The sequence below is a fragment of the Pseudonaja textilis genome, chromosome 1 (genome assembly GCF_049901715.1).
Source record: "Pseudonaja textilis isolate UNSWEBS1 chromosome 1, rPseTex1.2, whole genome shotgun sequence".
Lineage (NCBI taxonomy): Eukaryota > Metazoa > Chordata > Lepidosauria > Squamata > Elapidae > Pseudonaja > Pseudonaja textilis.
Genome location: NC_141990.1, coordinates 237,415,318 through 237,441,843, shown reverse-complemented (window position 1 = coordinate 237,441,843; position 26,526 = coordinate 237,415,318). Strand labels below are relative to the sequence as shown.

Genomic DNA, 26,526 nt, shown 5'->3' with positions numbered 1-26,526 from the left:
GGAGATGTGGTGTGCTAGCTCTGTTCTAGGTGGGCTGGTTGGCTGTGTTGTTATTTCTTGATTGGTTGATGGAGTTGATGTTTGCAGATTGGTTGGCTTTTTCATAAGAAACTGTGTGGCTGAGGTACTGGCTGTGTGTCCAGCAGCCTCCTGTGTTGTAACACACAGCCAGTACCTCAGGTCAACAAATGGTTCATATGCCATGTTTTTCTGTCCCAGAACCAAATTCATGGCCATTTGTTGTTAATGTAATGAAATTCTGTTGCCTGGCTGCTATTTGCATATACAACAACAGTATTTGGTATCTCCAAGCTGCATTCCAAACAGCAGAGCCACAGATATTCCAGTTGTACTTGGTATACTAGATGTGCTTCAGCAACAGTTCCATGTTTTTGTATATTTCTTTCATGTGTGCAGCATAGCCAACAGGTATTGAAAACTGTTATTGTGATTGTGTAAAAACAGAAGATTCTCTAAAATAGTATGTGACGAATTAAATTACAGCTTATTTTCATGATTAGCAGTCAAAAATCCACAAGATACACCTAGAAGTGTTCAGGATACAAAATATTTGTTGTCCAGTCATATCTGAGGTTATCTATTCCTATTTGCAGAATTTTCTTCATCCAATGGAAAAAAGGATGGGGGGGGATAAGATATCTTTGAGGTCTTAATTATATTTCAAAAGACAGTACACATTTCATTCAGTTTTTCTGAGTTCAGTATGGTAACCAAGGGTGCTTCCAGATGAAACTGTTACTGCACAATCACATTTCTTAAATCACAGAATTTTTAAAAAGTTTCCAGTTGGTTATATTGTCTGTAACTAACTCAATTTTCCCCAACACTTTTTCTATATTTTTTTCTTTCCCAAGAAAATCCATTAAGGAAGAAGAGGTCGATTTGCTATGCCATCTCTTTTGATTTTTAGCACTCAAAGCCGTCTGTATGGAATCAGTTCAAAAGTCAGTCTATGGATATTTTACTGGAAGGACAAAGAGGAGGAAGGTTTGCCAATTTGCCTTCCACTTAACATATACACTATTATCCAGTTTCAAAAGTGTTTCTGGCATAATTTAAGGATATCATTTCGACTCTCCAAGTCTTAAAGGTGAATCCACCCTTTTTGTTCGTATATAAGTGTTGTAATGACGAGGCAGTCGAGTTATTTGATCATGAACAACTGAATCATGAAGATCTTTATTGGAGTCTAGTCTTGCATTTATACACATTTTTAGTTATCCTCCATCACTGGTTAACTTTGGTTACTGATTAACTTTTGTTATTGTTTAGCACAGTAATCCATACAATTAATTATCTCTAGTTAAAGTCTAACTTCTTCCTCTCTCTAATCCTCCTTTAGATTAGTGACTTTGTTTACCTGAGTTGTATTTGCTTGGAAACATTCTTTATCTGAGGTTTGCCATCCAAGAGTGGAACATTCCTGCAATTACAACTCTACATATAAGTCCCTCCAGGAAGACTCAGGAAGCTGTCTTCTTGAATTAGGGTCACTCACACTATTGATTTATGACAGTTGCTTGCAATTCATTCTATAATATGGAAAAGTAATACTTTATGTTCGGCCAAGTACAACTTTGCTGTATATCTGGAGAGAAATAACAAAGGAGTGCCGAGAATATGTTAAAATGCCAGAAAGAACATCTTGTACTTAGGCTGCTCATCAAAGAGGTTGCAAGACAGACAAGCCGTCAGACTAATTAGATTTTTAAAAAAACTAAATTAAAACAAGCTGCAATCTTTAAAATAACTGATCAACAATAGATACACATGCAAGCAATACCCAGATTGTATCTTTAAAAAGAAAAGAAATAAAACCCAATAGGAATGTTTTTAGAGGGATGAACATGTTTGTAGAAGTAGAATGTGTAATAATTAGGCAACAGTGTATTTAGGAACCTTAATATTGCAGTGAAGTTTTTTTTCTTTTATTAATTGACATCTGAAAACATCCTCAGATTCATCATCAAAACTTCTTGATAAGATTTCAGGGCTCAACCCAGACAGGTGTTGCCATGGAAATGATCATCTGTTTCCCTATTCTAAAGAAATAACACCTCCCCCCACCTTGACAAGCTTTCTCAAAAAAGGTAATTGGTTTCATTCCACCCTCTTTTCAATCAGAGAGCTGCATTTGACACCCCCATGCATGTCTGTGTTTGACAGGACTCTTGCGTACACCTACACAGGCCTTCTTACCAACCTGTGGAAGCCTGCCCCATGAAGCTGCACAACAAGCATTGTCCTCTTTCCTTCATTAGCAGAAAGCTTATCCTGAGTGATGGGTATCCAAATAAGGGGTCAAAGATACTCAAAATAGACAACCCCAATTTGGGGGTGGGGTGGGGGGTGAGCAGAGTATATACCACGTCCATACCCTGCAGAATTTCCCCATCACGGAATAGTTCAATGCTGTACTTTGAGGAAAGCCTCTTTTAGCGGAGTCTGCTAAAGTGGACATACCTTAAATTGGGTTGGGACCAACCTCTATGCAATTTAACTTCCCTGACTGGGAATTCAGGAAGCTGCAGTTCCCACACACCCAGAAGATACTGTTTGGGCTTGTGCGGCATCAAAAGGTCGTACCGCGAGTCACTCCAGGATTTGAGTAAAGAAAGAAAGGGAAAATGGTCTCGTCCATTTTCATATCTCCCGAGAATCAACAGAGGTAGTAGAAAGTTTCTGTTTCCTGAAGTCTATCATGCCATGAGATGAAATATAAAGCATGAGCAAATAGATTGTAGCACGTCTCTGATTTGGAGCTATTGACAGAAGACAAAGGTTGAGAAGGACAAACCACATGATTCTTAGCATGTTGCTGCCCATTGTATTCAGTGTGACTGTAAATGCATTGTTCTAATTTGTAAAACACAGAATCAATTATTATTCTATTCTGGCCAATTTATCTCCCCTTCCCCTGGTGCATCATTCAGAATAAACTGATTTTCAGGATAGAACTGCACGACTGCAATGCATATGCACGTATTTAATAAATCCTTCCTTGGTGTAACAGAACAAAAATGCAGATCTCTGAGAAAGTATTCAGGCGTATCGCTCAGGGTCAAAATCAGTACAAAAATGTATTTGCTTGTTCACTCAAAAAGTTTTGTTTTGCTTTGAAGATGCTGTTATCAAAAAGAAATCTTATATCCACACCACTTTCGTTTTTTAAAAAATGTCACCAAGGATCCTTCTGCCAGAATTATACTGCATATTAACATGTAGTTAGCAGGTCATACATTATTCTTACATCATATGGACTTAGTAGCTCAAAATGATTGAACAATTTCTTCTCAAACCAACAGAGAACATGAGTAGGTTTGTCTGACTTTACAATAAATAGTATTACTCCTCCAGTTGCCTTGGTAACCAAATGAAACTCAATTACCTTGGTTGCAGCTTTCAAAACTGAATCCAAGCTAGAAGAGTAGCTGTGATGGTCTGTTACAGCTAAGAGAACAAAAGGTTTACCTTGTGGTACCTTGAGGGTGAACAAAAGGCTTATTATGCTACAGGCTTTGGTAGGTTTAAGCCAGGAGATTCATTTGATAAAATCAGCTTCTAGTTTCAAAATCCTTATGCCATAATAAATCTGTTACTCTATATGGAGCCTCATACCAATAAATAAATACGTAAATAAATCACATCCTTCTTATCTGTTAGATGTATAATTTTAACATCTCAGCCCCGTGTGTATACGGTGCTACCTAATGGATACCTAATGTAAAATGCAGGCTTGAAGGGCAAATGAGGATCACTTTGACAGGAATTTAGTTTTGTTACTGCAATATTACAACTCATGAGAACTTTCCCCAGAAGTTAAAGAATAGGAAAAGCAGATCTTTGAGTGGATACTTCAAAACTATTTTTACGTTTCAACTCCCACTTTCTTTGCTTTGATGTGCTTTCATATCTCAGTCAGTCATTCTAATTTTTCCACCCCTGCTAAAAGGCATTGTCTAGGGCTCTGTGAATAATTTCTTTTTTGCCAGACAGCACATGTAGTTTTTGACATTTTCCTCGCTAAGCAATAGCCAGGGTATTGCTGTGTTTGTGCCTATTCTTGGAAGCCTCCTCTTGGAAGAGTGTGGCAATGAGATTCTCTGGGTGACCCACCTTTCATTAATTTTAGTTTTGTTTCCAATCTGTTACTGAGGCTGGGCAGTGTCAGCAGATTGAAGAGAATTGTGAAAAGAAATGCTATCATCAGAACCTGCCTTGCAATATCTTACTATTGTTATTTCCAATGCAAAAGGGTCTTCTGTTTCCCATCTGACTTGTGGAATACCCTTTGAATTTATTTCACATTTCTCTGAGTGGCCCTTTGGAATGGATTTGATTGTGACGGCAGAGTTTAGAACTGGTGGTGTGGCTTTCTGTATATGGCTTTCTCACTGACTGCTGTCCTGACTGCCAATACTCAGTTGGAGAAGTTCCCTTAAGACATCGCTTTCCTTGGAATGCAATTGAAGCTTATGATGCCAGGGACTAATGGTAATTCATAGATGGAACTACACCAACTTAAAATTGCATTCTATTCAATGAAGGCTTTCTGGATTGTATTTGAGGGATGATAATCAAATCAGTGCAAACTGCCATCCCTGAAGTCAGGGCCCATGTAGTTATTTCTTTTGTCAGAACATTTTCAAGGAAATTGTTGGCTTTATAGCTATCTTTGATAAGAGATATAAAAGAAAATCTTCACAGGTTGGCTGATCCACCAAGACAGATTCTGTCATAGTTCTCAATTCCAAAGTTTAGGACAAAATGGTGTATAATTATTTTATGTCCTTATTTCTTTTGTAGCAGCCAAAGCTTCTTAAATATCAATGGTCTAATCCCAGGGAAATATTCAAGGGATAACTAAGTCCTATGAGATGGTTGATGAGTAAGTCCTATGAGATGGTTGATGAAGGGAAAAAAAGTCTTGTGACAGTGCTGTAGGACATGGGCTTCAGTGAAGTCCTTTGCTACGGCAATAGGGAAACTGCAAAATGGAAGCAGTGATGGCTACCTATCATGCCAGCTTGTATTCAGTGTTCGTCCCTGCAGATGTGAGCTTAAAATGCAAAGGCTAGAAACATCTAGCTTCTAGGTGTGTTGTGCTGTCTCTCTCTCTCTTCCCCCACCTATCAGCTGTTATTAAAACCAGAAAAGCCCCCTTCCTAAAATCAGTCAGTGTGCATTCAAGCACAACTATCTGCCCTATGAAGTGGTCATCTTAAATTGCCCTAGAGTTGGGCAAACTATTCTGAAGGCTGTGCAACCTGCCAGGAAAAAGCCACATCTAGACACACAACATACCACAACAATATTCTTTGATGAGACAGTATCAGGCAAGAGTTTCCCCTCGGTTATTTTGTTTATTTATTGGAGGGGAGATCATTGTTAAGTTGGTTATCCCACTTAAATATTTCCCTTACTAGGAATATATATAATAACTGGATTGCGGTAGGATTGTTTTTCTATATTTGCAATACTCTTCACAGTACTAATGAAAAACCAAATGCATTAAAGGCACAATAGGCTTTTTGGGGGGGTCTTAATTTCTCAACTTTGGCTATGAGCCTAAAAACAATGCCAATGTTTATATCAGTACATATCTCTTTGGACATGATATAGTTGTTTGCAGCCACCTCTTTAATACCTAAGTAATACAGCCTGTTCCATAAGGAAAAAATAAACCATATTACGTCTTAATTGTTAAATGGGATTGACCGATATTGAGGGAAGGGAAGGGATGCCTTGAAAAGAATTCCCTGGAATGGCAAAGTGTTCATTAGGAAAAGCTCTGAAACTGCAGCAGAAATCCAGTCGAGGAATTAAAATTGCAAGCAAGGCAGACATGTATCCCCATGACAACAGAATGAGAACAAACACCCTCTTGAAAGCAAAGAATAGATGCTTTAAATGAATAGAGCAGGATTAAAGGCAGAAAGAGAATTTCCTGAAGGAGAGTCAGAAACAAGACAAAAGAAATTTCCTTGGCTGTACAAACTGCAATATTTATTCATTTTTGTTCATTTTTCAGGTTTTGCTGACACAGAAAACCAGAGATCTGATTTGGACATAAAATAGAGTTAATTCAGTACCTCCCTGATCTTTGGCATGATTTCATGGAGATGGATGGATATACAGGATGGATGGGTGGATGGATAAGGGAGAAAGGGAGGGGGAGAGGGAGGGGGAGGGAGAGGGGGAGAGGGAGAGATGGAAAACCCAATTTAAATAATTTTCAGTTATTAGAAATGGTGATTTTCTTTTGTCCTGACTCCTCTCTTCCCAGACATGGCATGGTTGAGGACAGTGATCTACTCAAATTCATGAATGGAATTAATTATTCAGTAAATACTTGAAGGACATTTACTTTAATTCTTATCATTATAAATCTATCAAACCAAAATCATCTGTCATTTTGTAAACTTCACCAAGCATATTTCTGGAGAAGGGCAAGCATTTGAGATAAATAGATAGATAGATAGATAGATAGATAGATAGATAGATAGATAGATAGATAGATAGATAGATAAATAGATATAAACAGACAGACAAACACACACACACACACAAATCTAAGATGCTTCATCCCTGAATGACCTGGGATTTTTCTTTTCTTTTAAATGCAACTGTTTACAAGCTTCTCAGAGAAGCCAATCTTTTCAGAGGTGTTCTGTATAAAAAAAAATACAGTTCTTGTTAATAGTAGTGTTGCAGCAAATTTCTTACCATAATAATAGTGTGGCAAATAGGGAACAAAAAGGTATCACAGTATCTGAGTTCATATAATGGTACAATAAAACAAGAATTCAAATAATGGTACAATAAACACTATTTCTACTTAGACAAGTATTTTATTTTATTTACTTGGTTTACAGTTTGATACTATAAAAATGTAAACTGTCTTTTAGAAATAAGATTTGTTAGCTCAGTTAACAACTGCAAAGCATTCCAGGAAGCTGAAAAGGAATTATTATTATTTTAGTTGGAAGTGCTTAATGAAAGCAGCTTCACCCATGATGGTGGGAGTTGTTTAAATAAATCTGATGGCGATGACTACAAATAGGAGCCCTGGGTAATCCTGAAGAAGTTGCATTTTGTTTTGATGCCTCCTGTCAGTTTTTGACTACTAGAGTCTGCCTGGACAAATCCCTGCAGTTTCCTTGGCCAGATTTTAGAAGTGGTTTGCCTTTCCTACTTCCTAGGGCTGAGAGAGAGAAAATGACTGCTCCATCTGACTTTGTGCCCAAGGTGGAACTAGAATCCACAGTTTTCTAGCCAGATACCTTAACCACTATACCAAACAGGCTCTCAGTAGAAAGAACTCTAGATAGACTGTAAGTGCTTCTTGTGACCAACATAGCATTTAAAACATGTGCATTCAAAAGCCCCTTCCTTTGCTATAGCATCAGATCAGGATTATAGCCTTGTGAGATTATTGTAGGAACAAAAAAAATTGGAAAGGTTTGCCAATATCTGCACAGAGGAAAGGTGGGTGAAGATCCCTGAATTTATATATATCATCCACAGGATTAGTGATATCTGATAGGTGAATACAGTACTTGGATTGCATAAGAAGGTGCAAGATGTTTGGCCTGAATAAAGACTTTTGGCATTGCTGCCTGCAGGCAACTCAACATTATGTCTTTGCTAGCCTGTCATTTACATGGCTTTTTGCAATAAGAAATTTATGCATGCAGCCAGCAAGACTACACCATATATATTTAGGAACAGCTGACACATAAAAACATTTAAATAATTTCTCACACTTCATGAACACTGGCAAATCTCCCAAATCTATATATCTATATCACTATCTACTGTTGTGGATGTGACAAGCTGTACCTTTTAATTTATTGCAGAGTCTCACCTGAATAGTGCCAAGGACTCAGTGAGCAAACTAAACATCATGACTCACACACTAAATCAAAAATGTCAGCACTGCTTATTATCTTTTTAGATGTTTCTAATTTTAGGAGCAAACACATCCTATCTAAAGTATCCTTCAATTCAAAGTTACCTGCAAATGTCTCACCTGCTTGCACTTGTAAGAAAGGAACATTGTTTTGCTGCTTTGATTATCCCCTGTCTAGCTTTGGCCTCAAATATCTTTTGGAAGGCTAAGCAGAAGCAACTAAGTGAAACAAGCTTTCTTTCCTTGACTCTAGAGCTGGCCTGTTTTTATCACACTGCCTTATCTCCCAGTTCTTCACTTCTCCAATATAATTGCTTGCCTGTCTTCTTTGTTCAGACATGTATTCTGGCCCTTACTGGATTTACCTCCCTTGGAAATTTCCAGGCTTTAGTTATCCAAACTTCTGCCCGTACAGTTTCTTTCATTCCTATTACTACATGAGGCTTCCCCCCAATACCTTATTTTTACTCTCTAAATACTGTATATTGGTTTGGCATTTAAAATATTCAGAAACACTGAAGGTAGAAGCAGCTTCTGATATTTGTATAGCAATGGCCACAAACCTCATATAATAACTATGGTTGCATGCAATGGAATATAAACATAAAGGTTTTCTTCCCACAACACCAATGATTAAATCATCTCTTCTGCCATTTGGTTGGCTTGCTTTTGTGGAGAAGCAGCACACATGGCTTACTCGGGATTTTTTTGGTCCTTTCATCCACCACAAAAGGGACTAATGCTCCTTTCCCTGGTAATTTTTTCCATCCTTTGGAGGAAAAAAATCAAAAACCACTGTGTTGTGATTGCAGCTGGCATCACAGCTTTGATGGGGCTGGGTAACCTATATCAAATTCTACCTCTTTTTACCCTGCATGGCCACAGGGGTACGTGTACCTGGAATGATCATCAGGTTTAAGTGGGTAGAAACATATTGTTTTCATGGAGCTTCTCTAGGGTTTATCTCTACTGTAGATATCAAAAGTTAACATTCCTCTCTTGACAGCATGATCATTGAGGTCCACTGAATTTCCACAACAGATACGTTGCAGACGAATTTGTCCAGATTCAAGACAGAGTTTAGCTAACTTGATAAAGGATAACTTTTATTCTAAACCTGCAGTTGGATTTACAATCACTAAAATGTCAGTCAATCTTTAATTAAGGTGTTGTTAATGAAGTTGTAATCCTGCTTCACAGATTACCTGGAGGAAGGATCAGAAAGTGATTCTCTGCTAACTTATCTGGGAACAAACTCAATTGAATTTGATGGAGCTTACTTTAAAATAAAAATCTGTAGGATTGCATAGTCGCTGGGTTTGTTTGAAATACTGGCAGTGTTTGACTCTAAATCAAATTATTCCATTCCTGAATGCCTATTCATTTTAACTCCTCAACTTGATTTTAGATGCTTAAATTAGGGAGCTATCTTTCAGCACTGTTTTATTTACATATAAAAAAAAATCCAGTATAGCCTGAGTACAATTTGCAAGCCACATATACTATGCTTTTTCAGAAGACAATAATTTAATGAAAAGTTTGTCTCCTATCAGGGGTGTCTGCAGGCAAATTGAACCCATAGGGCTTCAATCCTGTGGCCATGATCACCCTATATTTTTACCCCACTCTGCAGATTCCCTAACTTCCACTGAGCGCGCGTCAAAGTTTACCCATCAAAAATTGTGCTTTCTTTTATACACCAAGAACTCAGGGAGAATATTTTTTTTACTCTCCAGATGGCAGCACATTGATTCTTTCACAGTTTTCTCATCTGAGCGTTCTTCCCCAAGACAAAGCCAGACACCTTATAGAGCACAATGCATTCTGTTTTCAGGATTGCATAATCGTGTCTTTTAGCTTCTCTGAAAGCAAATGCACACATCTTTATCTCCAGAGCTAGCTTAGTCTGTCTGCAAGTTACGACTTCATTATATCTCACAGCTGGATAACATAAATGCAAAAGGTTCTGTGGCTGAATGAATGGTGTTCATTGAAGTGAACTGTTATATTGATTACCTTAATATTGGTTCACAGCACTAACTGCAAGGAGAGAGAACTACAAGGCAGATTATTATTTGCATAGAATCCTTCTGTCGAAGAAATGACTCAACCAAGTCAAGTATCAGCCTCCATAAAATTCACATTCAGGGGTGGAGGGGAGGAAGGAATTCCTATTGTTTATTAAATATCATTTACTGTATATTCATTTTGCTTAATTTTGAATCAGAAATAGAGAAGTAGTTACCATTTTTTCCTCTTTCTGAACACTCTGAAGTACCAAACTCTAAAGACTGGCATATTCAGGAGTGGGATTCAAATTTTTTAACAACCGGTTCTGTGGGTGTGGCTTAGGTGGTGGGCGTGGCTTGGTGGTGATATGACTGGGTGGGCATGGCTTGGTGGTCATGTTATTGGCTGGGTGTGGCCAACTCAATATCACTCACATCAAGGCACGCATCTCTTCACCTGGCCCCTCATGACTGTGGGAATACTGCAAAAGTTGTAAGTGTGAAAAATGGTCATAAGTCACTTTTTCAGTGCCATTGTAACTTTGAATGGTCACTCCACACAAGCAAAGTACCAGCAAAGGAGGGGGGAAAAACTCCAGAGAAGTTCCTGAGACAGGAAGTCTAGTCCTGCCAAGAATGTAATAAGGGTTAACGCAGAGGCAGTTTCTGTAAGCTACACAAGAATGTTTCCTTCCTGCCTTCCTTACAGGATTAGGCCAGTAATTTCTTCTAACAACCAGTTCTCCGAAATGCTCAGAATGTTAACAACCGGTTCTAGTGAATAGGTGCGAACTGGTAGAATTGCATCCCTGATACTATTTGTTCTAAGGCTGGAAAAGACCTTCGGGAACTGAGGCAACTCCTAAGAGTCTAAAAGCTCTCAACTTTTATAATTTCAGCCCACATATGAAACAATGATCTAGGAACTGCATTATGTATTTAAATACTGACTTCTCCTGAGCCACAGCAGAGAATATATAGCATCATTTTATGAGGCAAGTTACTAAGAACATCTCTATTCATCTCTGCACTATTGTAGACCTGGTTTGGTTCAGGATGTAGGAATGTTTCTTCCTCTGACGAACATAATGTCTCCTCTCACAAACAGACTGGATTCCACCATTTGCATGTCTGGGTTCAGCACAGGCTGGAGGACCACATATGAAGATCCAATGCTCTTGGATCTAAGGAAGTTCCTAGGTGACTACATGACAACAATGGCAAGAAATCCTTTTGCAGATTCTTGGATAATGCATTAGTTGCATTCCCCTCTGTTACAGGTCGATTTGGCTTCAGTGACCCATGCTTTAATAATTTCTTATGTAGATTACTGTAACATGCTTAGAAATCAACTATTGCAAGCAAAGTTATAGCTAGCATGATATATTATGCATTCCACAAATCAGAAAGTAGCATATAGTACTTCATTTGTTACTGTGTTCTTCTCTTTATTGGTAGATCTTAGGCTTGTCAGATCTCCTTGAGTTATTGTTTGTTCGTTTGTTTGTTTTAACAGAATAACATTTCTGTTAAATTTCACTGAATTTCCAAATGTCCATCTAGTTAAATAACATCTCCTTTCGCTCAAAGCTTAACTTCTGATGATATCATACATAAATTCATATATTTTTCTTGGCAATACAATGCAACTGATTTCATGCTATTTTTTTAGAATAGTTTTTTTGCTTCCCAATCTAGTCTACAACCCAGGCATTTCCTTGAAGTCTTCCATCCAAGAACTAATGAGATGTAATCCTGCTTAGCTATGAAGCCCAAACAAGGTCATCCATTATATTCACCTGCTGGGATTCTAGGTAGGGTTAGGATTGGAGACTGGTTTTATATACTGTAGTATATAGTTATTTACCTGCATTTAAGGTGAACCCATAGAGTAATGCAACTTCTTTTAGTTGTATTTTCCTTTTGCTACTATTAACTACTCTTCTAATCTAAATGTTAATAAATGTACATTTGGGGTTTGTACATGAAATGGGGAAGAAAACTAGCCATCCCAATCTTCTGCAGATCAGTCAGAAGCATTGGTTGATTGGCTGATTGATTTATTAAATTGATTGTGTGCCATCAAGTCATATTCAACTCCGAGAGGCTGCATAGATAGATTTTCTCCATGACAATTTATCCCTCACCTGTTCTTTCAAAATTCCCAATGGTGCACTCATCATTACTGTAACTGAGCCCATCAATTTCTTGTCCACCATTGCTGTAGGGCATCTAATGAGAGCAACAGTATTGAAGTTATATTGCATGCTGTTATATTGTACGTAAATATATTCTATCACTCTGTTCTCTATCATTGTAAAGCCTAAGAATCATTAATAAGCCGGCATTGGTCTATGTACATCCCACTGCCTGCTACTACTATCATATATGCTTAATGTTTGAAATCCCTGAGTCAAAGAAATGCATTAAAGAGACAAGGCATGAACATATTCTGTTATGTAGGACACCAATACAGATATGGCATGAAAACTAGTACCAATCATTTGCTATTCACGGCAAATAGATGCCAGTTCTTGTACAAAGAAAGCAGCTGCCCATTGTAAGCAAGTATTGCCATACAATTATGTTCTGTATTATAAAAGCCTCCAATGAAATCCTGAGTGATGATAACACTCATCATGCTATTTCTTAATAAAGGTCACTTAGCTGTAGAGACTGAATAAACAAGGACCATCTGGAAAAATAATTACCCAAACAGCATCTTGATTAAAATCAAGAAGATATTTAGGGACAGAATAAAGCAAGCCATGAGCAATTCAATGGAAAATTCATGCTTGGCATACATAAAGTTTCAAGTTTAGATCCTGCTATGTCAAGGTCATTTTGTGTTGTTTGTCCATCATCATCATTTAAGATCTCAGCACCATTTTAAAATCATGTTGAGACTAACTGTGGAGTGTTCAAAGATGACTTGAAGAGATCAATTGGGGCAAACTATGTTCTCACACATATTGGATAGATATGTTGTTGCACTTAAGTCTTATGTCTTATGTAGTTTGTGCTTATGTTGTGCTTTAGCGTTGCATCTTGCTTCATAAGCTTCCTCAGGTCAGCCATAACCTTGTGGATGAGGCCATTCCAGGTAGGGCAGCTTTGTGCCAGAATTTTCCATGCGACCTCAGAAAAACCTTTAGTGTGGCTTTGAAATGTGTTTTCTGCCCTCTGTGCAAGCATCTTCCAGCAGAGTGTTCACTAAAAAAGGAGCTGCTTGTATACCATATGTGCTCATCCAGCGTACAAGTGACATGACCTGCCCATTGGGTCTGCGCTCTCATAATCAGTGTATGGACTGAGGGTAGACATGTTCTAGATAAAATTCCAATGTCTGCCCCTTTGTTTTGCCCACTGATGCCTAATTTCCTGCAAAGATAAGTCATATGGAAATGATTGAGCTGTCTTTCATGCCTTTGACGCATAGTTCATTTTAGGAGATCCTGGAGAGCAAATGCCCCTCAATATAGATAAGATTCATCTATAGTCTAATTTAATACAGTTAAGTTTTTATGCCTAATATTGCTAAGGCATAATAAAGTGTTTGAATGTACTCAATTGTTTTAATTTAGTAGAGCTGTGTAGTGCTCTGGATATGATTTATTTCCCCCCCAAAAAATACTAGAAATCGAAAAATGCTTATCCGCTGATAAGCAACTATTCAATAGCCACAGGGCCACTAAAAATACCAAAGGTTTCTTAGAATTTAATTTGGAAATGGCATTCAAGTTTCACATTTAACAACCAGTACAGAGGGCATCTCACAACAATCACCCTTAAGTGTTAAAAAAAAAATCATTTACACTGTTTCAGAGATAAAAACCTAACACCAATTAGTAACTAACACTGAAATGAGATTGGAATTAATCCCAGTTTTCACTGAAGTCTTCCATGTGTCATGGAATGCCTTCCACTTTCAGTTTTCCTAATTCCTGCAACTTTTATCGAACTCGGTTTCAATGAGAGAGTACATGTTTTGCAACCGGAAGACATGAATTTGGAGAAACATGCTAAAGAATTCTGTTCAAGCAATTTTGGGTTTGTATTAATTAGAAATAGGGAGTCTAGTTTCTAGAGTAGTTTTGAAGGATGACTAAATGAAAATGGCAGCATGTGTAACAAAGAAAAGGGAGGGAGGAAGAAAGTAATGAAAATAGGAAGGGGGTAATTTCAGTGGATCTTTCTTTGACAATCGGAACAAAACTTGACTGAACTTAAATAATTCCAGACCATTATTTCTATAGTTCTTTCTACTTCCTTTAACAGAAGTGACCATAATGGATTTTTCCCAGTAGTGGTAAAGGACTATCCCAATGACAGGAAGAGCTATACTGGTAGGAGTATATATTCCCAGACGTGTCACCTGTGATGGGCAAGTCAGAGATGAGGGATTAAACTAAATATGATCTGCTGGAGAAGAAAATGTCAACCCATTTTAGTATTCTGCCAAAGAAAACCAAATAGGCATTCACAACCAAAAAACAATGTGGACCTGATACTGGAAAATAAGTCAGCTAGGTTGAAAAGTATGAGCTACTGAGGGAAAATAATAGAGGACAAATATAAATAAGTGCTTGTGCTTATGATGTGGCTGACTTAAAGCTGCAAGGATGTCTAGCTGCTAAAGTGGCCAGAGTTAAAAGAAAACTTTAGTGTTGCAAGGATACTCTTAATTTTGGAACATGAATCAAGGATACATCAAGTTTGAACATTAATATTCTGGGTATGAGCAAACTGAAATGGATTGGAATGAATCACTTCATATCAGAGGAGCATCAGATCTCTTTCTTAGACAAAAGTAAAATAAAAGAAGAATGGGAGCAACCATCTTTATTAAGAAAAGGCCAACAAGCATTATGGGAATCCAAAAATACGTTTCAACTACAGAATCAGAATAGATAATTTGCAACACTTTGTACAACACACACATAAAGACCATCATAAAGATTGGAGTGCTATAGTCAGAAGTAAAATTTTATCTGGAATAATGAAAAATATGAGCTCAGTGTATAAAAGAAACCAGGAGATAGATTAATAATATTCTGCAAAGAAAATCTGATGTTGTAACAGATGTCTCCTTGCAACCATCTAAACAATGATTCTTTATATGGACATCACTGGATAAACAATGTCAAAATGAAAATCGTAGTTGAAAAAGTTCTATTTGGTCACCAAAAACAGAGGTTCTCTTGATTGAGCCTGAGCCCATGAACTGTATCTGGAAAAATTATAACTTAAAAAGAAAACAAATAAAATATTCAGATCCAGATATCAATTCAGTAACATGATAAAGACAAAGAATAATTTACAGGATTGAATCTGATAAAGAGTGCCTCAAAAAACTCTAAAAAAAATCTGATATCATTATACAAAGACCTGCAAATAAAATTAGAACTTCTCAGGCAAAAAAGTATCAATAGTAATGTTTAAAAAAAATGAAAATTTGTCCAATTAAATGCCCAATACTAGAAAAGAGTAAGAAGGGACAAGGATTATATTTAAAGAACCTGAGGATAGCAATTGGTTTATTTAAGTGAATTACAGAACCCAGGAAACTGTGTTCATTCAAAGAGGGGTACAATAAAAGATCTACTGGAGAAAAAAGATATAAAGAAAAGATAATGTGAATATACAAATTATACAGAACAACTTCCCTAAATCAATGATATTTATCAAGACTTGATAACTGAACAGACATTCTGAAAAGTGAAGTGAAATGAACTCTAGGTAATATTGCTAAATTGAATTGTAAGAATTAATGAAATATTAGCAAATCTCCAAAATCTTAAAAGATGATATGATTTGTCAGCAGGTTTAGAAAAAAAAAATTCTTCCATTCAATTGTATCTAAATCTCAGAAACTGCTGAACAAGTTCCTGTAATTTTCTTGGCAAGATTTTTCAGAAATATTTTGTCATTGCCTCCTTCCTTCCTTAAGAGAAAATGTCTGGCTATGGTCCCCCACCTGACTTTGTGCCTAAGGTGGAACTGGAGCTCATGGTCTCCCATTCCTTACCTGATTCCTTAATCAGACTGGTTCTCTGCAGAGTGAAGACATTGGCAGCATTCTGAGTCCATGCCCAATTGCCTCTCCCATAGAAATGCAGTAGGGATTCCCCCTACCCACTCTCTCTACAGCAGGGGGCTTCAAACTTGACAGCTTTAAGACTTGTGGACTTCAACTCCCAGAATTCCTCCTCCAGTCATTTTAGCTCAGGAATTCTGGGAGTTGAAGTCCACAAGTCTTAAACTTACCAAGTTTGGAGACCCTTGATCTACAGTGCCTAGTTTGAAATCATTTTTTTTTTCTTTTGCTGGCTTTTTTCAATCTCAAATTTGGTCCTGCTCTGTTTTTGGGGGGAAGTTTATTTGCTGTTGGTAGATAGATGGGCTGACTCCCAACCTCTTTATCCCCCCCCAAAAAAAACACCCACTAACACCCCACCCAAAAAAAACCCCTATTTCAGAACTTCACTTCTAATATATTTATGCCTATATTAGAACACTCCTGCTGATCCAAATAAACAAAGCAAAAAGGAAGGACACTGTTTGCTGCCCTTCTTTCTGCATGTTTTTCCCTCAGCTCCTGATCTGGGAAAATAATCAGAGAGTGGAAGGCATTTGGTTCCCTCAGAGGTCACCAGCTGTTCAGCAGCCATTACATCTCTGGGTCTTTGGGGTGCATCTTTTAAAAACATAAAGCGGGATGCTGCAACTAGTGAGTTACCAAATCTTGCTTAATGAGGACCATTGTGAGCATCCCAAAGAAAGGTCAGCAGGAGATGAGGCCCTGTCATTGCTTGCTCTTTCATTTAGAAGGTGATGGGAGAGAGAGAGAGACAGTGAGATGCTTCCTTGACAAGGGAAGCGAGAGCGTTGCTTTTCACTTCTCCTAAAATAGCCCAAATGAACTATCTGCATTACAATTTGCTGCCGGCTGTAATTGGAGATTATGCATGCATATCAACTCTTCTTTCAAAACATTACATTTTGCATTATTTATCCAGGGAAGCAAAATCTTCCCTGCTTGCCTATAGCTGGTTTGGAAAACCTGATACTAAAATCCGTGTTCTAGCTTGATATTTAAAAGAAGAGACAGCAAGTGGCCCTACTGGTATCACAGCCTTTCGGTAAATGTGCCCAGCATCTCACTTAGTAGAAAAAGACATTCATTGCTTTGGGATATTTTAATGAAAATGACAGTTTAACTGTAGACCGAGTCATATCTGTTATATAATCTGCCACTGGTTAATTGTTTTGGCTATAAAGATCAAGGAAGGTGATCCTAAATTAGAAGTTGTGGAGAAAATCAACCGTGAGGTTAAAAAACACAGGGTTGAGATCATCTTGAAAAATCTATTTGTAAAGCAAGGACATAGGTGAGCACAAGAAGTTTTAACTAAAGATTGGTTTTACATATGTGGCACAGGCGCTCACATTTATTCGCTTATATTTCCAACAATACCACACAATCACATTATCTCAGACTTGTTCATTTTGTCTCTGCACAAAACATCAACTCTCGCATATTCAAGCACCAACTGATTTCAGACACAGTCAATGCAGACTAGACTAGGTGCTAGGCATCTATGGAACAGGAAATCAGCATAAAGATTTCTTAGGTTTATCTCCATACACAAGACTTCTATTTGTGCTGGTTCTTGGTGAACAAAAAGCTTGACCAGTAGCTACTGCTTGTTTTTGCTTACATTAACGCTAGGCCTTAACTTTCATGAGAGCAGCTGAATAGAAAGGAGGCAATGTGTTTGAACAGAAATAGTATAGGTTGTAGTAACTTTGAAGGCCATATTCTGTAATGTTTTCATTGAAGTTGGTTGATAAGGCAACTCTCAGCATTACTGTTTTGTGCCACATAAATTAACATTGTTGTAAAGGGTCCCTGGCTCTCTAAATGAGGAAATTCACACAGACACTTTAGTCATCTTCTTGTTGTTGTTATTGTTCAGTCTCCAAGTCGTGTCCAACACTTCGTGATCCCATAGACCAATTAGTCATTTTGCTACTAAGTATAGAAACAACATGCTCCACCCAGGAGTATTTCTCGGCAATTGTCTCTTCCTTTGAAATAAATTTCTGAAGCAAATAAATTTTCTGAAGCCAAACAGTTGGAAGAAAACCTGAAAGAAACAAATGGCAAAGAGATGATCTGCTAGCAAACATATTTTCACATTTGTGTAAATCTTGAGTAGCTCTTAGTATTATACTGAAGTATGACCAGATAGCATGCTGATGGCAGAAAATGGCTTGCTACAGAACTCTAAAATGAAAAGAGCGATGTCAAAGCCTTTTCCTCCACACTTAATTACCCATGACTGACTGAGTAGTTCTTCAAGAATTCACAGCTGATAGCTAGAAAAGATGCACTTTTGAATATAGTGATGTCCAATACTGATATTTAATCATTGGTGACATTCAGTGAACTTGCCTTGGTGACCATAGCAACTGCATGCCAACTAGCTTTCACAATGGCTCAACTTAGGGGGTTGGAGAAGGGAAGCCTTTGTCAGCCACAACATCCTATGACCAGGACACTAGACAAATAATATTGTTTGTAATTGTAACAACAGAATATGTTGTCATGTCAGCTCTTCTCTAATTGCTGTCTATGCATTATCTAGTCAGGAAGGATCGGAAACATGGAATTTGCATGAAGTTAGGCCTGAGTAATTATTTTGGTTCTATGTTGGTTTCTTAGCTATGATATAAACACAGCCTTTTCTGAAGCAGAAGAATGAAGATGATGATGATATTGTTCAACTATGTGAATTTTGAAATGATGATTTCTGACTCATAAGTTCAAAATGTCTTTCCTGAAAAATAGATTACATAGTTATCTCATATCCCTTTAGCTAAGTTCCATTCCTCAGAAGTGTCATTGCTATAGGACAATGATGGTGAACCTTTTTGGCACCTAGTGCCGAAAGCGCACTCATGCATGCGTACATACCCAAAATGCAACACGCCCACGTACGTGCCGCATGAATGTGCCACCTCCACACATGTGCCCCACCCTCCCACGCATGTGCAGCAGAGACCTGAAGACCAGCTGGCCAGTGGGAGGCGCACATGCATGCGTGATGGAGCTTAGCTGGGACGACAGCATGCCTGCACACAGAGAGGGCTCTGCATGCTACCTGTGGTTTGTGTGCCATAGGTTCACCACCACTGCTATAGGAGTTAAACCTAACACATAGCTGTGCTTTCAAATCTTTCCACAAATGTCATAGCGGCCTTCTTCTGATTGATTACATTGCTTCCTGACTAGCTTTCCAATTAATTGTTAAATGTTTTAGTTGATGCTCATTTCTAAGCACTCGGTTCATCCCATTTCCATGTAAAAGAGCAACTCTATGCTATATAAGGTGGAATTGTGATGTATGATAATGGTGTTGAAGTTAGAGAAAAAGGTTTGCATGGAGGTAGCTGCACAACTCTAGGAAGCTGCTTTTTAAGGAGTTACAGACAGATGTTTTGGGTGCACTCCTGTATGCTCTGAATTGAAACATCTTCTGACTTCCATAGCTGAAGCACTGTGCAGCACTATGGTCTAGCAAGAGTCTATTATGAAAACATCCAATTTGATGTGCCAGGACATTTTCACTGGCTTCTTACAGGTTAAGGGCAATTCAGAAAATGCAAATGTCTCCCCATTTTCACTAGATGTTTCTTCAGCTATTCTGTAAAATAGACATACAGTAGATATAGATATGGATAGAGATATAGGTGATATAGATAGGATAGAGACAGAGACATATATAGAAATACACACACATGCATATCATAAAGCATTCAGGACCCTGTTCCAAACAAGTTTTACAAGTGTACAGATCCTCCCTCTATCCTGAAAATGATATCTGCAGGGGTGGGATTCTACCAGTTTGCACCTATTTGCCTGAACTGGTTGTTAACATTCTAAGCAGTTCGGAGAACTGGTTGTTAGAAGAAAATACTGGTCTAATCCTGTAAGGAAGGCAGAAAGGAAACATTCTGGTGTTGCTTACAGAAACTACCTCTCTGTTAACCCTTATTACATTCTTGGCAGGACTAGACTTCCTGTTTCAGGAATGTCTCTGAAGTTTTTCCCCCCTCCTTTGCTGGTACTTTGCTTGTGTACAGTAACCATTCAAAGTTACAGTGGCACTGAAAAAAGCGACTTATGGCCATTTTTTGCACTTACAACTGTTGCAACATCCCCACAGTTATGAGAGGCCAGGCGAGGAGATGAGTGCCTCGATGCGATTGAAACTGAGTTGGCCACACCCAGCCAATAACATGACCAGTCACATGACCACCAAGCCATGCCCACCACCTAAGCCATGCCCACAGAACCGGTTGTTAAAAAATTTGAATCCCACCCCTGGATATCTGGTATCATTTAATTATCAGACTTTTCTTCTAGTTATATCTATGATTATCACCTTCCCCTTTTTTAAAAAAAACATTGCCTATACCTTCTTATTCATTGCTGCATTTCTTTTATTTGAATTTATGACCTATTGTGCTTTTAATGCAGGAAATATTCAAGGAGGCTTGTATCAAATAAAATGCCCTGATCTCCAAGCTTAAACAAGGCTATGACTTAAATAATGCAACTTTTAATACCTTTTTTTCCCTTCAGTGCTAAAACTTACTAACTATAGCAGCATCAGCTGTCATGAGATACAACAATAAACATTGGGAATTTTCTGTTACATTAAATGAAGAATTGGCCTGGCTCTTTTCACTGTTGTCATCTAAAAGTCATCATGCCATTCCGTATTTTGGGCAAATGCTTTCCTGCATTTGATGTAATGCCTCTTTTTTATAATGCCAGAATGTTGAATGGCCAAAACAACATCCATTTTCCTCTTCGAAGAAAAATGTAAAAGTGTCAATTTTTTTTTTAAAAAAAGAGAGAAATCGCAAAACAAATTCCATACAAGAGAATGAGACAAAGATTCCCGAGATGGTTCCTGAATTGTATGTGAGCCTTCTCTTTGCTCATAAATTAAATAGGCCAGGACCTGGTTACTTTACTGAATGAGTACCAAGAATTTGCATTGAGGTGTTTGTGCCAGCCTTATTTTCTTTAATGAGTCACAAATGGATCTCTGTATGTTTGGTGATCTTTCTATCCTTCCCAAAGAAACTTAATTCTCTAACTATTTTCTTCTTTTTTTCTCTCTCTCTTTCTCTCTCTCTCTTTCTTTCTACAGTACATCGCATTTGCTTCCCTCTTCTTCATTCTGGTTTCCATCACCACCTTTTGCCTCGAGACCCATGAGAGATTTAATCCTATCGTTAACAAGACCGAGAAGGAAATTGTTGGCAATGACACCCAGGTGCGAGTCTATCAGGAGACTGAGACGGAGGCTTTCCTGACCTACATTGAAGGGGTCTGCGTGATTTGGTTTACTTTTGAGTTTCTGATGAGGGTGATTTTCTGCCCCAACAAGATGGAATTTATCAAAAACACCTTGAATATCATTGACTTTGTGGCCATTCTCCCTTTTTACCTGGAGGTTGGACTCAGTGGCCTGTCTTCCAAAGCTGCTAAGGACGTCTTGGGCTTCTTGAGGGTGGTCCGGTTTGTGCGAATTCTGCGAATTTTCAAGCTGACTCGCCATTTCGTAGGACTGCGGGTTTTGGGTCATACTCTCCGTGCCAGCACAAATGAATTCTTGCTGCTCATCATCTTCTTGGCACTGGGCGTCTTAATCTTTGCCACAATGATCTACTACGCTGAGAGAATAGGTGCTAAACCCAATGACCCTAGTGCCAGCGAACACACACATTTTAAAAATATCCCCATTGGCTTCTGGTGGGCTGTTGTCACCATGACTACCCTGGGCTACGGAGACATGTATCCTCAGACTTGGTCAGGCATGCTGGTGGGGGCCCTCTGTGCTCTCGCAGGTGTGCTGACCATTGCCATGCCTGTACCCGTCATTGTGAACAATTTTGGAATGTATTACTCCTTAGCTATGGCTAAGCAGAAGCTACCAAAGAAAAAAAAGAAGCATATCCCGCGGCCGCCCCAGCTGGGATCCCCCAATTATTGTAAATCTGTCATAAACTCTCCACACCACAGTACTCAGAGCGACACATGCCCACTCGCCCAAGAAGAAATGTTAGAAATTAACAGAGCAGGTAGGAAACCTCTTAGAGGAATGTCCATCTGACTTTTAATCTCCATCCTTTCTAGAGCTTGAAAGATTCAGTCAGGCTGCATTCTTAGTCCAATGGATAGCACGTTATCCCATTATTGTCCCACTGCCACAAATGGAATCATGCGTGGGACGTACAGGTTTCAGGGACAGGTGACAAACAGAAGAAGCTGATGAACAAAATTTAGCACTGCACAGGTTTGTTAGGAGCCCTCAGATCAATCCTGTTTAACAGGATACTTAAAGGCTCTGAAGTAATAACTAGATTGAGGAATGTTTTCAGAGTTCTATCATTTTCACTGACAGACTACATTTTTTAAAGTTTCAAGATGGTTCACAAAGATTGTCTGCTGCCTCGCATATTAGCAGTCAAGGGCACAGCTTTTGCCTCGGAAGGAAAACACAAACATAACAGTACATTTTCCCCTAGCTAATTACTTTCCTTTTATACTTAGCTACTTCTAAAGTTGCAGAAAACCATGGATTTTGGGGGATTAGAAGAACAAAGCAAACAGTAACTTACATCTACACGTAGATACATAAGAAAAACATATCTCCCCCCCCCCACCAAGTGGTTATTTACTTATTAGAATGGCAGCTTAGATTTCTTAAAGATATGTGATGAGGTTCAGAAAGGAACAAAGCTAAACATAAGGATTTTATTCTGTAGCAGGCGATTCCAACCCAGTAGAATCATGCAGAAGCGTAGCACTTAGCACTCAAAGCACAAGGCTCATCAATGCTTTCTCGTGAAAACTTAGTCTACAATCAACAGCTTCTTCAATCATCTACTATTAAAAGGCTGATGGAAAAAGGGGAACAGGGTGTCCATTGGGGGCAGATTTCTTCTGAAGAGCCTTGAGCGATAATCTCACAGGGTATCTTTTTTTTAAAAAAAAAAAGTAGAGATAAATGAAAGCAATAAGAAAATAATTCCATTCGGATGAAACTATTTTTTGCATTGGTTCAACATAGAGGTTGGGGAATAAAAATACTAGTCACCATGGAATATGTTATAATATCCCATGGCTAGTGGTCAGTTATGGGACTATCTCAGTTTTATGAGACTCCTCAAAGAGCACACAAACATACAGGGCTTTGATCTGATGAGTTCAACCCCATAATCTACCTCTATCCATGGAATATCATTGACCTATTCTGTGGGGAAAAATGTAATTTTAAGAAAAACAGACACCGATTATTTTGGCTGGTGAAATCAATGTAAATTGCAAGCCATGTGCAATATTTAGCCTAAGTGTTGCGGGTGGGACATTTCTGATTGGTATATATCGAAGGGGGAAAAAAATCATTTATACAGCAGTTCATGCTAAACTTTAGGGGTAAGAATCTGTTTAAAGGATGAGCTTATGATGGTCTTGCAGTACCATTTATTTGTTTACTTTTGTGGAAAATCTAATTTATTGCTCCATGCGGTGAGGACTCTTCTCTTTCCATCTCATAGCCATGCATGCAGATGCTATTGAAAGAACACAAAAGAAGTATAACTTTCCTTTGTGTGTGTGGCTTCACCAGTGCCAAATGCTAATTTCTAAGAGATGACAAAGAGATAGGACAACTTTTCAGTTATTTCATTGTGGAACTTGAAAATCCATCCTGATGGGTAAAGTTTTCATTTTTGCCTCTGTTCTTTCCTGTGGATTTTTTTTAAAAATCCTTTAATTTAATTTGAAGACTTCCATTGCTCCAGGTTGGCCACAATCCATGCAAATGACTGCCTCTTTACTATTTTACCCTTTGCACATACCTACGCATTCTTCTCAGGTTGCAAATGCTTATCACAAAGTCATCACCAAGAATAATGCAACTTTTTCATGAGTAAAGAAGTACATGGATGATTCTGTAACACAGGGATGATAAAACAATGCTTATGAAGCAGTATGCTGCATACTTCCAATTGCTGAACAATGTCCCTGATTATTGAATGCCTGTAATCCGGAGAACCAATTGGTTTTCACGAAGGCTCTAAAATCATATGTGACCCTTGTGTATAAAAAAAAAAAAAAAGGTCTGTGGCCACCTGTTATCATTGGTCTATTTCTTCTCACATGTGGAATTACGTGCAGTATGAAGTGAACTGTACTGTATATGATATAAGCCAAGCAGCTCTTTTGTTACTGGTTATGACTGGGCTAGCACTTCTATGCAGTCCAGTTCATGTTAGGACGTCAGCAAATGGTTCTATACATGAAAAGGGTTATGTGCACAAAACAATTGGCCAGCTTGCATGCATGAGCCTTAAAGTCAACAGTTTGTTTGTGCTTTTCATCAGCTCCAAGAGCCCATTTGTAATTTGTTTAATAGAGTTGGATTACAGTACCTGGTTGTTTATTCAATACAACAGAAGCAAATGTTTAATACTTAATTGACAGGGATGGCATTAAGGAGTTGAGGAAGGTTCTGCCATATCCAGAATAAAGATTGAAAGGTGACAAAGTAAATCCTATTCCCTAACTTATGAATGCCATCATCAGTTAACCTTCTAAGTATCAGTCACAAATATCCCAGTCCTAGAAGTGAAAAGCAACCAAAGACCAATGATCAGAGAATGTTGACCTATGAAAGAGATAGCATCCAAGAACTACTGTAGATGCCCACTTTATCCTGGGTTTCTTTAATTACTCTCATTTTCAAATCTGAAGAAACATGCTTTCTTTACAATTTTGTTATAATTCCTACCCTGTAGTGATCAGCTATTACTTTGTTGTATGGAATACAAGGAAGTAAGCTGCTTCAGAGGCAGATTTAATGAGTGTCCTATGCACCTTGCAATAAGATATTGATCAGCGGTCCTCAGTTTCTGGTGCAGTAGGAAATTTTAAAATTAGATTATTCTACTCTTAAGGTATTAAAATATCCCAAATTTTATTTGAATTGCCCTCTAATGACTGCTACTACTAGTAGCACTAGTAACACTAATAAATTCCAGTGCAAAAATATTTCTTCATGTTTGCACAAGTCTCTGTTTTCTCCAGCTTTTACAGTCCATATTAAGGAAGAGACAGATTGTTGTTGTTTCTTCTAAAGCAAAGGTCCTTAAATTGGCAACTTTAAGACTTGTGGACTTCAGTTCCCAGAATTCTCCGGCCAGCTATGAGTTGAAGTCCATAAGTCTTAAAGTTGCCAAGTTTGGGTACCCTTGTTCTCAAGAGTTTTGGAGTGATTAAAAGGCTACTGAAAAGAGTAAAAAGGGTGCAATTGTGCGTTGAGCTGTCAACAGTCTAAGAGAAATCTTTGATGTTCTTCCTGTGCTTGGTGCAACTTTCCAGTGTTTAGAAGTAAGGAACCTATTCTAGGCTACCAGATGAGCTGAAACAAATGAACTCGGGCTCAAGCCAAGTCTAACCAATGTAGTAAAGGTATGATAGAGGATAATGTGTTTGTGGATTAAAGTGATATGAGCCTAAGTACCACACCATTTCATTTAGGATTGTCTAGCTGTCTCTGTATGGAAGATTCATTAGAACCCGTATAACCGGCTTCACTATAGGATTGCACTACCTACCTCATAATGGATAGTTTACTTCAATAGAACTGTTTTGCCTTATTGAAGGAAAAAGTGATTCCTGATCTTAGTTGCACAGAAGCAAAATTATTAAGCCAACGAGGTATATTTGAATGCAGTAAAAGTCAGGCAAGATGTTGTGTTTGGTGAGCATATTTGCAGTTTTCAGTGCTCGGGGTGAGCGCTTTCTCAAAATGGATGCCAGAAAAGCACTCACCTACTCACATTCATTGATATGTTCCGTCACAAAACACTCCCATCTATCTAATGGCAGGTTAGTGATAGTGCTTCCTGCCATCCCCTCTAATAATTTCTCCTCTCTCTATCTTCAAAATGCAGCCTGTAATCTCATGTTTTGCCTTTTTCCTGGAATCTCTGCAATCAGCCACCATTATTATTTCCTAAGAATACCTGTGGGCCTCCATGTGAGTCCATAGGCAATCTAGAAAATCTATACGTGTAAACAGCTGGCTGCTTTGTAGGAAAACAGCTTCCCGCTGTTTTAATTACAGAAAAGAACTAGTGGAGCATAGAGTGTATTTGTAATGTCCACAGATATAGCAATGCTCCCATTGTCTACCCAAATGGAACAATACAATTGGGACATGTCATCACTTGGGAGTTAAGCTTGTTCTTCACATGCAGAAGGCCTCAGAGTCCATCTCCAATATATTCAGGGGAAACTTGGAAGTGGAATTGCTCCCATTTAATAAAAACAATATGCCCCAAGCAGGACCAGTGGTTATGCTCAGTAGAAGTCAACTGCTCCATCCCAGTGAGAATAACCCTAAACTTTATCCTTCATTAAATGATAATTCTACCCCAGCTCATTCCATGCCCAGAAAGGTACTAGACTTAAGACATAAATGAAGATATTCCAGT

At 38.2% G+C, this 26,526-nt stretch overlaps 1 protein-coding gene across 3 annotated transcripts in view; it reads left to right on the top strand.

Moving 5' to 3' along the window:
• The window catches only part of KCNC1 (potassium voltage-gated channel subfamily C member 1), a 160,772-nt gene that overhangs the window by 89,382 nt on the left and 44,864 nt on the right, over window positions 1–26,526 (top strand). For all 3 annotated transcript variants that reach the window (XM_087920477.1, XM_087920465.1, XM_026706745.2), the window contains exon 2: window positions 21,171–22,104. In XM_087920477.1, the coding sequence (XP_087776603.1) occupies window positions 21,171–22,104 (934 nt within the window). The remainder of the gene's footprint in view (window positions 1–21,170; window positions 22,105–26,526) is intronic.